Raw genomic sequence first — 17,090 nt, 5'->3', positions numbered from 1 at the left:
ACAATGTCATTCTTGGAAGCAATTGAAAACGAGGACACAAGAAGATGGGGCAAATGAATGGTTCTTTCCCAAAACATTTGGAATATATGATTTACAATTACATGTATAATTACATAGAATATATAGTACCAAACAGACCATTTGGCCCTTGAACTTCTCTGCAGAGGTGACTATGCATTTAATGATTGGAGCCAAACACTCAGACACTCAGACTGTCAACGCACGTCATATGGAAATAACAAGTCACTTAAATTCCTTACAAGCTGACAGTGCTGCACTATTGCTTTACCACCAGCACAAAAACAGACATGTGCCACTTCAGTTACTGGACAGACTGTCTCATGAGAAGTAATAATAATAATAATCCTTGCATTTGATATAGCGCTTTTCACGTCTTCTAGACATCCCAAAGCGCTTCACAGAATATACTGCAAAGTGAATTTGCTGTAAGGGTGACTAAGGACACAACAACCACAAATGAGATTTTATTTTCAGCTGCCAAGCCATGTGACATAAGCTCTATATGCTCCTAAAGCTTATTGGAATTTGGCTAGAAAGGGTATTTTATTTCAAACCAGCCTTTTTGTTTTTCTGCTGTTTTGTAGATAATACAATTTTGAATATAATAATCCTTGCATTTGATATTGCGCTTTTCACGCTTCAAGACGTCTCAAAACTATATATACTCACAAAGTACAGTATAACAATATTTTCAAACTGAGTAAGTCAGTGGCTAATTCTGCATAATAGTTAACATTCGGCAGTTATATGCTGTATTTACTTGATTATGGGGTGTTTTTTCATTGAAAAGTATCATAGGGTGCAGAATATTATCAATCTTAAATTGCAGTAAAATTCATTCATGCGCAAACCCTCGAGAATCTGCTTTCGGGGTTCGGGGAGGTCATAAATTGTAGCGAATATGGTAATTTTTCCATTGCTACCACCACTGGGGCTTATTCAGGCTTAGAAGCGATAAATGTAAGAGCAATTAAATACTTCATAGCGCATGTCAATGCTAACTGCAATTAGCAGTTTGGATGGTGTGTACCAGTCAATCAAACCTGTAAGATTTATTCTTCCTTGACGTAAGATACTGTGTTCAATTACCTTAGCCAAGAACTGATTAAAAAAACTCATTGAATAAGAGCAAGAGTTGAAAGCTGAGGCAGAGAAAACTTTCTGACAATGCAGAATTTTATTTATTCAGCTGACTGACATCCATTTATCCTATAATGGTTGCTCTGTAATTATATTACTTTTAATGACAGACATGTCGTTATTTTTATATGAAAACATCAAAGTACATTGTACTATTTCTGGCAATTATGAAGTGCTCATTTTTGGCACCTTGCAACAAGCTTCTATCTCATTCATCTTTTGGAGTACAAATAACAAAATCTGTTTGGCTTGTCATTCAACCCAATTAGTCCACGTTGGTGCTTAAAATTCAAGGAAATAACTTTAGTACTGATCAGCTTTCTTGAGAGGAAGATTTAATTGTTTCTCACCAAAGGCTGACCAAACTGTTAATTCCAAAGAGGAAATAAATGATGTTCTCAAGATTTCTAGGTGAGAAATGGTTGACAGCTGTTAAAAGCTATTTGGACCCTGAAGCTTTATTTTGAAATATACCATACCCCCAAGATACCCTCAAAAGGGTCTGCATGTCTCCAGTGTATGGTGGGTGCAAATAAAATTAGGTGTCAGGTGCTTTAAGAATACCCTTTCTAGTCTAAAGAGGGAATTAAATATTTTCTACAGTTAATGTAAAAGGCTGCCATATATCCTTCTCCAAACCTGCTAAGAATAGACTCTTGATTCATATATGAAGAATAACAACTTGGGACAAATCTTGAAGTTGGCACACAGAAGTCCATACTAGAGCATCAGCCACTGCCTTCCAGAGGAAAGGTAAAGGGAAGAATTTGGAAAAACAAATGTTGTTCACAGTAGGCTCACTTGGGGGCAGCAACTCTGCAAACATAGCTCAAGAGACATCATGTTGCTGTAACTTAAATAAATTAACCTAGAACAGCAGATCCTTAAATTTATTATTTCCATTTTTATAGAGTACTGATTTTCAATATCTTTCCAGATTTTTCAACATTTTTAATATCTTGGGTGGAACAGATTAGTCTTCACATCAGTCAAGAAATCAAATAAGCAAGGAAGAAAATACTGACATGCGACTAAGTCTGAAGTAATTAAAAGTACAGGCAGATGTCTGAAGCACTACTAGCAAAAAGCATCAGAAATGCACTCTGCAGAATTTGATATACTATTTTAAATATAGAAACATAAACTATACAGAGCATAGTACCCAATAAACTAATCTGACTCTCTCAGGAATTAGCTTTTATGTCTTAGAGAACGAGGGATAGAAGGAAACATTTTTAATATGAAAATAGATGTATTACATATAATATACTTACATAGAAAATGTTTCCTAAATATAACAATATAAAAGTATTTTTTTCTGCCCTCAAATCCTGAAAAAGCAAAGAATCTAAATATCTTCCATATTGTACAAGGCATTTTTCCTTCCCACCCTCCCTTAAATAGAAATGTATTTGTAACCAACGCTTTAACTGGGAGCTCGGCTAAAGTCAGCGGTTAGACATGTAAACAAAGCATTATACACCATTCTGACTGACCTTTTCTGTTCTGAATAGAGTAAATCAACCAACACAGAAAACTGCATTACTTTCCAAGTTCATAGTAGGATACTGTTTTAAACATGATAAACTGACAGTGTCTAAGCCTTAGGCAAAGAACAATTTTTATCCCTTGCAAGAAATTGGGTTATTAGTTTCATGATTGGACAGATAAAACATAAGTTACAACGATCTGTCTGTTGTGGTGCTGGTATTTGGTAGAGTGAACTTGCATTGTTGCTTTGAATATTCTATTAAATTCATACTTATACAATTCAATGGAAATGCCACTTTTTTTTTTTAAAAAAAGGTTCTAATACAGACACCTATGTTGGTCAGAGATCAATTATAGCCTTAACTTATAATCCAAAGGTGCTTTGGTCAGCCAGATGTCCGATACATGCAGAAACTCATTGCGATGCTTAAGTATATCCAAACCAGACTGAGTTCTCCATATGTATTCCACATATGCATGAAAATTTGCCTCATCTCTCCCTCTAAAGTTACTCTCTGCTTATCTATTTTGTTAACTATGAGGCTCAGTTTGGAAATAGTGACAGCTTGGGGACCTCAGAGTCTCTGTTTGGGTACTGCTGGAATTTAACCAGCTAAAAATACATAGCTTGTCTGGCAAGCTTCCCCCTGCATGTCCAGCTAGGATTTGACTTTCAGGGTTAATAGAAGCAGAGGCGGAAGAATCCTGGTCATTGACTGATTTGCCAAGTGCCTTGAGGCGTCCTCCCGACATGAAATGCGCTATATGAATGTAAACTAATGTATTGCCCCTCCCAAGTGCTGCTGCAAGCAGGTTATATTGTCTTGGAGTGCCTTGGAGTACAGTGCAACAACCTTGTTCGGGAGACATACTCCTGAGACCACCATAGAGAATCGATCCAAGGAGGGTAAAAGGAACAAACGAAAGATATACTGCTTCCAGCTTCTCTTGTATAATAAAATACAGGTTTGATAAGTTACATTCAAGCTTAGTAAAAATAGAATTATTTTTAATTTGCTTACTTTCATTGACAGGTTCATAAATGCATTGCTCATTTCAATTCACTGAAGACTCTGAACAGGCCCATTTGTGAAAGAAATCCAGAATGAAATTTCTCAAATTTGGTGAAGCATCACGTTATCAGGGATTGGATCTTAGATGAGCAAACAGGGATGCACAGATGGCTTTGTTGGCCACTACTGAAAAGAAGCATTGTATTCTTAAGAGTATTGAGATACTGTTATGAAATTGTGCAAATAGCAACATTACAAAATCTCCATCCAAAAAAAGGTCATGTGGCAGTTCTTCCATTCCAGGCAAAGAAGGAATATCTCTAAAATGTGTGTACAAAGATAGTTTACAATCTAGAGTGTCTATAACTATAATCTGTAACTAATCTATAACTTTTCCTTTATTTTGGTAGTACGTGTGGGGGGGAAAAGATGTACAATATTTGTCAGTAATCATCAAAATGTTTGAATATTTTTCAATAACTGACTTTATTGAAACAATTACAAATATTCCTCTTTGTGAAAGAGAATAAGGATGGAGACTGTTTTGCTTTATGTATTCTGAATATTATATATTAGCACATAAAAATTCTATTTTGTCCCTGTAATGACCATAAAAAGGTACCATAAACTAGCCCTTTAAAGAACAATGTACAGTAATAATGGAACATTTCCAAATGTTATTAATTTAAGGAAGGAATTTAGTGTCGTATCAAAAGATCACTGTGCAAGTTAGCAACTGCAGAGCTATAACTGCCTGTTATAGCACAATGGTTTGGGTCCATAAAGTTAGACCTCACTTTATTTAAAAAAAAGTTACCCCGGCAATATAAGTGGACCTGTGCTAAAGTGGCCAAGTGTTTGTGTGTAACAATGTGCAATATTAAGCCAATAAATACTGATGTTTTTCATGATCAGTATAAGTTCCCAGCCACCCATATAGAACAATGGTGAAAAAATGTACTCAAAACAAACATTATGGTCCAGTCAACATAAATTATATTCAAGTCTGGCAAATTGCTAGTTTCTCAATAAAAATTCACGGTAGTGTTCCTTTCTGAATGTTTTAGATACTGCCACTATAATATTTCAAACTTGTATAAAGTGTATAAAATGCCACTTTAAATACAAAATAATTGGAAGTATACATTTTACAAAAGAAAATGATCTAATTTGTCCAACTTAAATATTTACCTTCAGTATTTATTGATGCATCTCAAACAAGTCTTTCATTTGAGGAAAGACATTATTAATTACTACCAGTGTATGGAATGACAACCAGACAAGAAATCTATTCTCCCATGAGGCCCACATGCTCTGTGTTCTCGTATTCCAATTTCATCAACAGGAAACTTACACTTACCTCTCAGCATGTTAGTATTTTGTCCACCGGATAATCATTTTATGGATTACTACTGTGCAGTTTGTTACCACAATGACTAATGCTTAAATAATTGCAGTATTCAACAGTAATCATTCTCATGAAAATGTAAGATCAGACAGGTGTAACTCCTCTCAACAATATCCAACAAATCTTCTTTTAACCCAATTCAAAAGAGATTACATTGACCATGGAAAATCAAATATGCCACATGGCTCATTAATGTTTAACCAAAATCAAGCACAATTAGAACAGATTAGATTGGCAACCCCATTAACTATTGATGTTTGATTTGAAAGGCAACCATTTCACCAAGAGGGTTTTCTGTGTATTCAGTATACAATACACACAACATGGTAATATCATATGGCATGGCCTCCCCATCTAAGTAATGTTATAGTTAAAGCAATGAAGCATTGTCTAGTGTTAACAAACAGACCATCTACTAATCTTTCATGATTAGTACTACTCTGTCATTGAAAATTTCCATCTGTTATCAATTTAATGATACTTCTTATCAGTAATAAAAGATCAGTGTTCAGACAGTAATGGGGTTGGAAAGTGCAATATGATAGTGAACTTCAAGGTACTTCAAGAGAAGTAAATATTCTGCATAATATGCAAGTATCTCTAGTTTTCCAGGTGCGCCTAAGAATTTAGCATTAATGTCTGTTAAAGGTGGTGTCCTTGAGAAGCAAAATAGAGAGCAACATCTCTTCAAGTAGTCAGGTTAAAATTAAAAGTACTTACGAAAAAAATAGTAGCTCTACTTTTTTGTTTTAAAAATCAAAAGGGAAAAACAATCATAATTCCACATGCTGTGTTGGAATCCAACAGTCAAAAATGGTTCACTTACCCATGATTCGTGATATAGAACTGTTAGCAAATACATGGCATGATCATAGTTTTGCCGACGTAGTGGGCATCTGAAACACAAAGGAAAAGATTCAATACATTCAACTGAAAAATTAGGCTCCAAGCTACTCAAAACAAGAACAACTTGCGCTTATATAATGTCCTTCACGCTAATAGACATCATGTCGAAGCGCTTAACAGTGGCAGAGCAAAAGGACTAAAATTAAGGGAAAAATATCCAAGCACATTCCTTCATTGCTTTGAAACATCAGTTTATTTATCCAAAATATTTATTTGAAGGTTCCATTTATTGTACAATATTACTCTGGGAAACTCAGCTCAGTAGCAAACATTGCTTTTTATACTTTCCATGAAACTAGCTGATTGATTGCAAATCAAGGAGTCTGCCTTTACAGACAATACTCTAATTTCCTTTCATTCACATAATTTCCACTTTTTCTTGCATTTATTTCTTGCCCTTCCTTTTTTCACGGTGGTGTTTCAATGTTTTCAAATTCAAGCTACTCCAATCCACCTGTTTTCCTTAATTGATTCCTTCATAGTTTTTATGTCCAGTTGCTATCTGCATTATCTTCTATTTCCTAACTCATACACTGTATCAAGTGTGAGATAAAACCAGATCCAAACAGAGGACCGGAGACTAAATTGGTATGAGGTTGCAACTGAGAGAAACATTGCCTCAGTCAGGGTTATAACATCAGTTATACTGAGGTGAAAAAGAACTTCACAATTTTGTCTTCCCCTTTAAGATACTTTGGTTTATTGCTTCTTGATGAGAACTGTGATGAAATACTTAGTGACCTTAATTGCTCTTATAATTGACATTGGTCTCATCTTACTGTACCTGTCTGTTGTAATGGTAAGTATATCTGTATCATTGTTGTATCGATTTCCTACAAGTTTAATGATCTTCTTCTTGGCATGATGATCCAAATTCAGATGAGAGACTCTAACCTTCAAAACAGAAGAAAATAAAGACTTGTGTAGATTTTCCCGACAACATCCAGAAATGTAGCTTCATGTGCAAGTCTTTAGTGGGGGAAAAGACTAATTATTTTTTATTATATTACAGATGATAATTTAATCTAAAATATTCTACATGTACTAGAATTTCCTAGCTGATGTAATAAGAAAAAAAATCTTACAAAGAAAATATTTACTAACCAACATTATATCAACATTTTATTGCAACTTGAAAGCTCAGTGTTGAGATAGTAACTTCATTATAAAAGCTACAAAATCTCAACTTCTATTTTTTCAGGCAAAATATTATTGGACATTTACCATACCATGCACATGATAATTGTCTTTCAATGACTGATTTATAAGGGAAAAGTCTATTTTCACAAGTCTATTGAAAGAGTTGAAAGACTAGGTCATGCAATTGTTTAAAATTTTGTCCCTTTAACTTTTGTCCCTCTAGGTTTAAATTAAGTTCACAAAAATACAGACCAACCCCATTATAAAGCTGTGGTTTGATTTCATAAGCTTCTAGTTTCACAGGTCTATTGGTATGGGTCTAGTAGCATATCGTTACCCGACTTCTTATGTAGGAGAGGCCATGCAGAGTCCATTGAAAGGATTGGAGACTTTCACTGATATTCAGTAAATAGACCTACTCCGTACATTAAGAAGTTCCCTGCAAGCTGTATGTCTTAACCCATTATTATTATTTAGTTTGGTAGTTGCAGATCAACCAGAAGCAGTTCAATCCAGTGGAATCTTTGCTCCATTTAGCAAACTTACACTATTAAGCAATTTAAGTGCATCAATAGTCTCAGTGATTTTCTTCACATATGGCAACTTACTGACTGTGTTGGGGGGGGCAGTACCTGTGTGTGTTGGGGGGGGGCAGTACCTGTGTGTGTTGGGGGGGGGCAGTACCTGTGTGTGTTGGGGGGGCAGTACCTGTGTGTGTTGGGGGGGGGCAGTACCTGTGTGTGTTGGGGGGGGCAGTACCTGTGTGTGTTGGGGGGGGCAGTACCTGTGTGTGTTGGGGGGGGCAGTACCTGTGTGTGTTGGGGGGGGCAGTACCTGTGTGTGTTGGGGGGGGCAGTACCTGTGTGTGTGGGGGGGGCAGTACCTGTGTGTGTTGGGGGGGGGCAGTACCTGTGTGTGTTGGGGGGGGGCAGTACCTGTGTGTGTGTGTTGGGGGGGCAGTACCTGTGTGTGTTGGGGGGGGGGCAGTACCTGTGTGTGTTGGGGGGCAGTACCTGTGTGTGTTGGGGGGGGGCAGTACCTGTGTGTGTTGGGGGGGCAGTACCTGTGTGTGTGGGGGGGGGGCAGTACCTGTGTGTTGGGGGGGGGGCAGTACCTGTGTGTGTTGGGGGGGGGGGCAGTACCTGTGTGTGTTGGGGGGGGGGGGGCAGTACCGTGTGTGTGTGTGTGTGTGTTGGGAGGGGGGCAGTACCTGTGTGTGTTGGGGGGGGCAGTACCTGTGTGTGTTGGGGGGGGGGCAGTACCTGTGTGTGTTGGGGGGGGCAGTACCTATGTGTGTTGGGGGGGGGGGGGCAGTACCTGTGTGTGTGTGTGTGTGTGTTGGGGGGGCAGTACCTGTGTGTGTTGGGGGGGGGGGCAGTACCTGTGTGTGTTGGGGGGGGGGGGGGCAGTACCTGTGTGTGTTGGGGGGGGGCAGTACCTGTGTGTGTTGGGGGGGGGCAGTACCTGTGTGTGTTGGGGGGGGGGCAGTACCTGTGTGTGTTGGGGGGGGGCAGTACCTGTGTGTGTGTGTGTGTGTTGGGGGGGGCAGTACCTGTGTGTGTTGGGGGGGCAGTACCTGTGTGTTGGGGGGGGGGGGCAGTACCTGTGTGTGTTGGGGGGGGGCAGTACCTGTGTGTGTTGGGGGGGGCAGTACCTGTGTGTGTTGGGGGGGGGCAGTACCTGTGTGTGTTGGGGGGGGGGCAGTACCTGTGTGTGTTGGGGGGGGGGCAGTACCTGTGTGTGTGTGTGTGGGGGGGGGGCAGTACCTGTGTGTGTTGGGGGGGCAGTACCTGTGTGTGTTGGGGGGGGGGGGGCAGTACCTGTGTGTGTTGGGGGGGCAGTACCTGTGTGTGTTGGGGGGGGGGGGCAGTACCTGGGCGCGAGGTGTCTCCAGTGGCGGTTTTCAGTGACAGTTGGAGTTGGAAGCGGGTCTCGAGCCGCCTGAGGACACAGCGCGCGCCCTGCAGCGCGACCGCCGCCATTGTCACCCACAATGCAGCACGGCGGCGGCGGTGCCGGCCACAGGACAGCCAGATCGGGCGGGGTTCACGCCCAGTTGGGCGGGGTTCACGCCAAAGAGAGTCTTCAAGACATTTTTCTCAGACTGACTGTTCTCCCAAATATATTCATCCATATCAGCATCAGTTTTGTCCATCTCCCATGCTTCTGTTTTCTGCAGGCGGAGTTGGAGAAGAGAGCATGGGAGGGGTGAGAATGGGGAGGAAGAAAAATAATATATTGACAATGTCATTCTTGGAAGCAATTGAAAACGAGGACACAAGAAGATGGGGCAAATGAATGGTTCTTTCCCAAAACATTTGGAATATATGATTTACAATTACATGTATAATTACATAGAATATATAGTACCAAACAGACCATTTGGCCCTTGAACTTCTCTGCAGAGGTGACTATGCATTTAATGATTGGAGCCAAACACTCAGACACTCAGACTGTCAACGCACGTCATATGGAAATAACAAGTCACTTAAATTCCTTACAAGCTGACAGTGCTGCACTATTGCTTTACCACCAGCACAAAAACAGACATGTGCCACTTCAGTTACTGGACAGACTGTCTCATGAGAAGTAATAATAATAATAATCCTTGCATTTGATATAGCGCTTTTCACGTCTTCTAGACTCCCAAAGCGCTTCACAGAATATACTGCAAAGTGAATTTGCTGTAAGGGTGACTAAGGACACAACAACCACAAATGAGATTTTATTTTCAGCTGCCAAGCCATGTGACATAAGCTCTATATGCTCCTAAAGCTTATTGGAATTTGGCTAGAAAGGGTATTTTATTTCAAACCAGCCTTTTTGTTTTTCTGCTGTTTTGTAGATAATACAATTTTGAATATAATAATCCTTGCATTTGATATTGCGCTTTTCACGCTTCAAGACGTCTCAAAACTATATATACTCACAAAGTACAGTATAACAATATTTTCAAACTGAGTAAGTCAGTGGCTAATTCTGCATAATAGTTAACATTCGGCAGTTATATGCTGTATTTACTTGATTATGGGGTGTTTTTTCATTGAAAAGTATCATAGGGTGCAGAATATTATCAATCTTAAATTGCAGTAAAATTCATTCATGCGCAAACCCTCGAGAATCTGCTTTCGGGGTTCGGGGAGGTCATAAATTGTAGCGAATATGGTAATTTTTCCATTGCTACCACCACTGGGGCTTATTCAGGCTTAGAAGCGATAAATGTAAGAGCAATTAAATACTTCATAGCGCATGTCAATGCTAACTGCAATTAGCAGTTTGGATGGTGTGTACCAGTCAATCAAACCTGTAAGATTTATTCTTCCTTGACGTAAGATACTGTGTTCAATTACCTTAGCCAAGAACTGATTAAAAAAACTCATTGAATAAGAGCAAGAGTTGAAAGCTGAGGCAGAGAAAACTTTCTGACAATGCAGAATTTTATTTATTCAGCTGACTGACATCCATTTATCCTATAATGGTTGCTCTGTAATTATATTACTTTTAATGACAGACATGTCGTTATTTTTATATGAAAACATCAAAGTACATTGTACTATTTCTGGCAATTATGAAGTGCTCATTTTTGGCACCTTGCAACAAGCTTCTATCTCATTCATCTTTTGGAGTACAAATAACAAAATCTGTTTGGCTTGTCATTCAACCCAATTAGTCCACGTTGGTGCTTAAAATTCAAGGAAATAACTTTAGTACTGATCAGCTTTCTTGAGAGGAAGATTTAATTGTTTCTCACCAAAGGCTGACCAAACTGTTAATTCCAAAGAGGAAATAAATGATGTTCTCAAGATTTCTAGGTGAGAAATGGTTGACAGCTGTTAAAAGCTATTTGGACCCTGAAGCTTTATTTTGAAATATACCATACCCCCAAGATACCCTCAAAAGGGTCTGCATGTCTCCAGTGTATGGTGGGTGCAAATAAAATTAGGTGTCAGGTGCTTTAAGAATACCCTTTCTAGTCTAAAGAGGGAATTAAATATTTTCTACAGTTAATGTAAAAGGCTGCCATATATCCTTCTCCAAACCTGCTAAGAATAGACTCTTGATTCATATATGAAGAATAACAACTTGGGACAAATCTTGAAGTTGGCACACAGAAGTCCATACTAGAGCATCAGCCACTGCCTTCCAGAGGAAAGGTAAAGGGAAGAATTTGGAAAAACAAATGTTGTTCACAGTAGGCTCACTTGGGGGCAGCAACTCTGCAAACATAGCTCAAGAGACATCATGTTGCTGTAACTTAAATAAATTAACCTAGAACAGCAGATCCTTAAATTTATTATTTCCATTTTTATAGAGTACTGATTTTCAATATCTTTCCAGATTTTTCAACATTTTTAATATCTTGGGTGGAACAGATTAGTCTTCACATCAGTCAAGAAATCAAATAAGCAAGGAAGAAAATACTGACATGCGACTAAGTCTGAAGTAATTAAAAGTACAGGCAGATGTCTGAAGCACTACTAGCAAAAAGCATCAGAAATGCACTCTGCAGAATTTGATATACTATTTTAAATATAGAAACATAAACTATACAGAGCATAGTACCCAATAAACTAATCTGACTCTCTCAGGAATTAGCTTTTATGTCTTAGAGAACGAGGGATAGAAGGAAACATTTTTAATATGAAAATAGATGTATTACATATAATATACTTACATAGAAAATGTTTCCTAAATATAACAATATAAAAGTATTTTTTTCTGCCCTCAAATCCTGAAAAAGCAAAGAATCTAAATATCTTCCATATTGTACAAGGCATTTTTCCTTCCCACCCTCCCTTAAATAGAAATGTATTTGTAACCAACGCTTTAACTGGGAGCTCGGCTAAAGTCAGCGGTTAGACATGTAAACAAAGCATTATACACCATTCTGACTGACCTTTTCTGTTCTGAATAGAGTAAATCAACCAACACAGAAAACTGCATTACTTTCCAAGTTCATAGTAGGATACTGTTTTAAACATGATAAACTGACAGTGTCTAAGCCTTAGGCAAAGAACAATTTTTATCCCTTGCAAGAAATTGGGTTATTAGTTTCATGATTGGACAGATAAAACATAAGTTACAACGATCTGTCTGTTGTGGTGCTGGTATTTGGTAGAGTGAACTTGCATTGTTGCTTTGAATATTCTATTAAATTCATACTTATACAATTCAATGGAAATGCCACTTTTTTTTTTTAAAAAAAGGTTCTAATACAGACACCTATGTTGGTCAGAGATCAATTATAGCCTTAACTTATAATCCAAAGGTGCTTTGGTCAGCCAGATGTCCGATACATGCAGAAACTCATTGCGATGCTTAAGTATATCCAAACCAGACTGAGTTCTCCATATGTATTCCACATATGCATGAAAATTTGCCTCATCTCTCCCTCTAAAGTTACTCTCTGCTTATCTATTTTGTTAACTATGAGGCTCAGTTTGGAAATAGTGACAGCTTGGGGACCTCAGAGTCTCTGTTTGGGTACTGCTGGAATTTAACCAGCTAAAAATACATAGCTTGTCTGGCAAGCTTCCCCCTGCATGTCCAGCTAGGATTTGACTTTCAGGGTTAATAGAAGCAGAGGCGGAAGAATCCTGGTCATTGACTGATTTGCCAAGTGCCTTGAGGCGTCCTCCCGACATGAAATGCGCTATATGAATGTAAACTAATGTATTGCCCCTCCCAAGTGCTGCTGCAAGCAGGTTATATTGTCTTGGAGTGCCTTGGAGTACAGTGCAACAACCTTGTTCGGGAGACATACTCCTGAGACCACCATAGAGAATCGATCCAAGGAGGGTAAAAGGAACAAACGAAAGATATACTGCTTCCAGCTTCTCTTGTATAATAAAATACAGGTTTGATAAGTTACATTCAAGCTTAGTAAAAATAGAATTATTTTTAATTTGCTTACTTTCATTGACAGGTTCATAAATGCATTGCTCATTTCAATTCACTGAAGACTCTGAACAGGCCCATTTGTGAAAGAAATCCAGAATGAAATTTCTCAAATTTGGTGAAGCATCACGTTATCAGGGATTGGATCTTAGATGAGCAAACAGGGATGCACAGATGGCTTTGTTGGCCACTACTGAAAAGAAGCATTGTATTCTTAAGAGTATTGAGATACTGTTATGAAATTGTGCAAATAGCAACATTACAAAATCTCCATCCAAAAAAAGGTCATGTGGCAGTTCTTCCATTCCAGGCAAAGAAGGAATATCTCTAAAATGTGTGTACAAAGATAGTTTACAATCTAGAGTGTCTATAACTATAATCTGTAACTAATCTATAACTTTTCCTTTATTTTGGTAGTACGTGTGGGGGGGAAAAGATGTACAATATTTGTCAGTAATCATCAAAATGTTTGAATATTTTTCAATAACTGACTTTATTGAAACAATTACAAATATTCCTCTTTGTGAAAGAGAATAAGGATGGAGACTGTTTTGCTTTATGTATTCTGAATATTATATATTAGCACATAAAAATTCTATTTTGTCCCTGTAATGACCATAAAAAGGTACCATAAACTAGCCCTTTAAAGAACAATGTACAGTAATAATGGAACATTTCCAAATGTTATTAATTTAAGGAAGGAATTTAGTGTCGTATCAAAAGATCACTGTGCAAGTTAGCAACTGCAGAGCTATAACTGCCTGTTATAGCACAATGGTTTGGGTCCATAAAGTTAGACCTCACTTTATTTAAAAAAAAGTTACCCCGGCAATATAAGTGGACCTGTGCTAAAGTGGCCAAGTGTTTGTGTGTAACAATGTGCAATATTAAGCCAATAAATACTGATGTTTTTCATGATCAGTATAAGTTCCCAGCCACCCATATAGAACAATGGTGAAAAAATGTACTCAAAACAAACATTATGGTCCAGTCAACATAAATTATATTCAAGTCTGGCAAATTGCTAGTTTCTCAATAAAAATTCACGGTAGTGTTCCTTTCTGAATGTTTTAGATACTGCCACTATAATATTTCAAACTTGTATAAAGTGTATAAAATGCCACTTTAAATACAAAATAATTGGAAGTATACATTTTACAAAAGAAAATGATCTAATTTGTCCAACTTAAATATTTACCTTCAGTATTTATTGATGCATCTCAAACAAGTCTTTCATTTGAGGAAAGACATTATTAATTACTACCAGTGTATGGAATGACAACCAGACAAGAAATCTATTCTCCCATGAGGCCCACATGCTCTGTGTTCTCGTATTCCAATTTCATCAACAGGAAACTTACACTTACCTCTCAGCATGTTAGTATTTTGTCCACCGGATAATCATTTTATGGATTACTACTGTGCAGTTTGTTACCACAATGACTAATGCTTAAATAATTGCAGTATTCAACAGTAATCATTCTCATGAAAATGTAAGATCAGACAGGTGTAACTCCTCTCAACAATATCCAACAAATCTTCTTTTAACCCAATTCAAAAGAGATTACATTGACCATGGAAAATCAAATATGCCACATGGCTCATTAATGTTTAACCAAAATCAAGCACAATTAGAACAGATTAGATTGGCAACCCCATTAACTATTGATGTTTGATTTGAAAGGCAACCATTTCACCAAGAGGGTTTTCTGTGTATTCAGTATACAATACACACAACATGGTAATATCATATGGCATGGCCTCCCCATCTAAGTAATGTTATAGTTAAAGCAATGAAGCATTGTCTAGTGTTAACAAACAGACCATCTACTAATCTTTCATGATTAGTACTACTCTGTCATTGAAAATTTCCATCTGTTATCAATTTAATGATACTTCTTATCAGTAATAAAAGATCAGTGTTCAGACAGTAATGGGGTTGGAAAGTGCAATATGATAGTGAACTTCAAGGTACTTCAAGAGAAGTAAATATTCTGCATAATATGCAAGTATCTCTAGTTTTCCAGGTGCGCCTAAGAATTTAGCATTAATGTCTGTTAAAGGTGGTGTCCTTGAGAAGCAAAATAGAGAGCAACATCTCTTCAAGTAGTCAGGTTAAAATTAAAAGTACTTACGAAAAAAATAGTAGCTCTACTTTTTTGTTTTAAAAATCAAAAGGGAAAAACAATCATAATTCCACATGCTGTGTTGGAATCCAACAGTCAAAAATGGTTCACTTACCCATGATTCGTGATATAGAACTGTTAGCAAATACATGGCATGATCATAGTTTTGCCGACGTAGTGGGCATCTGAAACACAAAGGAAAAGATTCAATACATTCAACTGAAAAATTAGGCTCCAAGCTACTCAAAACAAGAACAACTTGCGCTTATATAATGTCCTTCACGCTAATAGACATCATGTCGAAGCGCTTAACAGTGGCAGAGCAAAAGGACTAAAATTAAGGGAAAAATATCCAAGCACATTCCTTCATTGCTTTGAAACATCAGTTTATTTATCCAAAATATTTATTTGAAGGTTCCATTTATTGTACAATATTACTCTGGGAAACTCAGCTCAGTAGCAAACATTGCTTTTTATACTTTCCATGAAACTAGCTGATTGATTGCAAATCAAGGAGTCTGCCTTTACAGACAATACTCTAATTTCCTTTCATTCACATAATTTCCACTTTTTCTTGCATTTATTTCTTGCCCTTCCTTTTTTCACGGTGGTGTTTCAATGTTTTCAAATTCAAGCTACTCCAATCCACCTGTTTTCCTTAATTGATTCCTTCATAGTTTTTATGTCCAGTTGCTATCTGCATTATCTTCTATTTCCTAACTCATACACTGTATCAAGTGTGAGATAAAACCAGATCCAAACAGAGGACCGGAGACTAAATTGGTATGAGGTTGCAACTGAGAGAAACATTGCCTCAGTCAGGGTTATAACATCAGTTATACTGAGGTGAAAAAGAACTTCACAATTTTGTCTTCCCCTTTAAGATACTTTGGTTTATTGCTTCTTGATGAGAACTGTGATGAAATACTTAGTGACCTTAATTGCTCTTATAATTGACATTGGTCTCATCTTACTGTACCTGTCTGTTGTAATGGTAAGTATATCTGTATCATTGTTGTATCGATTTCCTACAAGTTTAATGATCTTCTTCTTGGCATGATGATCCAAATTCAGATGAGAGACTCTAACCTTCAAAACAGAAGAAAATAAAGACTTGTGTAGATTTTCCCGACAACATCCAGAAATGTAGCTTCATGTGCAAGTCTTTAGTGGGGGAAAAGACTAATTATTTTTTATTATATTACAGATGATAATTTAATCTAAAATATTCTACATGTACTAGAATTTCCTAGCTGATGTAATAAGAAAAAAAATCTTACAAAGAAAATATTTACTAACCAACATTATATCAACATTTTATTGCAACTTGAAAGCTCAGTGTTGAGATAGTAACTTCATTATAAAAGCTACAAAATCTCAACTTCTATTTTTTCAGGCAAAATATTATTGGACATTTACCATACCATGCACATGATAATTGTCTTTCAATGACTGATTTATAAGGGAAAAGTCTATTTTCACAAGTCTATTGAAAGAGTTGAAAGACTAGGTCATGCAATTGTTTAAAATTTTGTCCCTTTAACTTTTGTCCCTCTAGGTTTAAATTAAGTTCACAAAAATACAGACCAACCCCATTATAAAGCTGTGGTTTGATTTCATAAGCTTCTAGTTTCACAGGTCTATTGGTATGGGTCTAGTAGCATATCGTTACCCGACTTCTTATGTAGGAGAGGCCATGCAGAGTCCATTGAAAGGATTGGAGACTTTCACTGATATTCAGTAAATAGACCTACTCCGTACATTAAGAAGTTCCCTGCAAGCTGTATGTCTTAACCCATTATTATTATTTAGTTTGGTAGTTGCAGATCAACCAGAAGCAGTTCAATCCAGTGGAATCTTTGCTCCATTTAGCAAACTTACACTATTAAGCAATTTAAGTGCATCAATAGTCTCAGTGATTTTCTTCACATATGGCAACTTACTGAC

At 37.4% G+C, this 17,090-nt stretch overlaps 1 protein-coding gene across 1 annotated transcript in view; it reads right to left on the bottom strand.

Annotated features, from left to right (window-relative positions):
- mrps35 (mitochondrial ribosomal protein S35) overlaps positions 1 to 17,090 on the bottom strand; it is a gene marked incomplete at its 5' end in the record, with an annotated part of 31,234 nt that overhangs the window by 536 nt on the left and 13,608 nt on the right. Inside the window, 2 exon segments of the mRNA NM_001292378.1 lie at positions 15,259 to 15,328; positions 16,123 to 16,232. Of these exon segments, the coding sequence (NP_001279307.1) occupies positions 15,259 to 15,328; positions 16,123 to 16,232 (180 nt within the window).

The sequence above is a fragment of the Callorhinchus milii genome, unplaced genomic scaffold (genome assembly GCF_018977255.1).
Source record: "Callorhinchus milii isolate IMCB2004 unplaced genomic scaffold, IMCB_Cmil_1.0 Scaffold5, whole genome shotgun sequence".
Classification (NCBI taxonomy): Eukaryota; Metazoa; Chordata; class Chondrichthyes; order Chimaeriformes; family Callorhinchidae; genus Callorhinchus; species Callorhinchus milii.
Note: the sequence above shows the minus strand (reverse complement) of the source record. Positions and strands in the feature narration are given on the sequence as shown.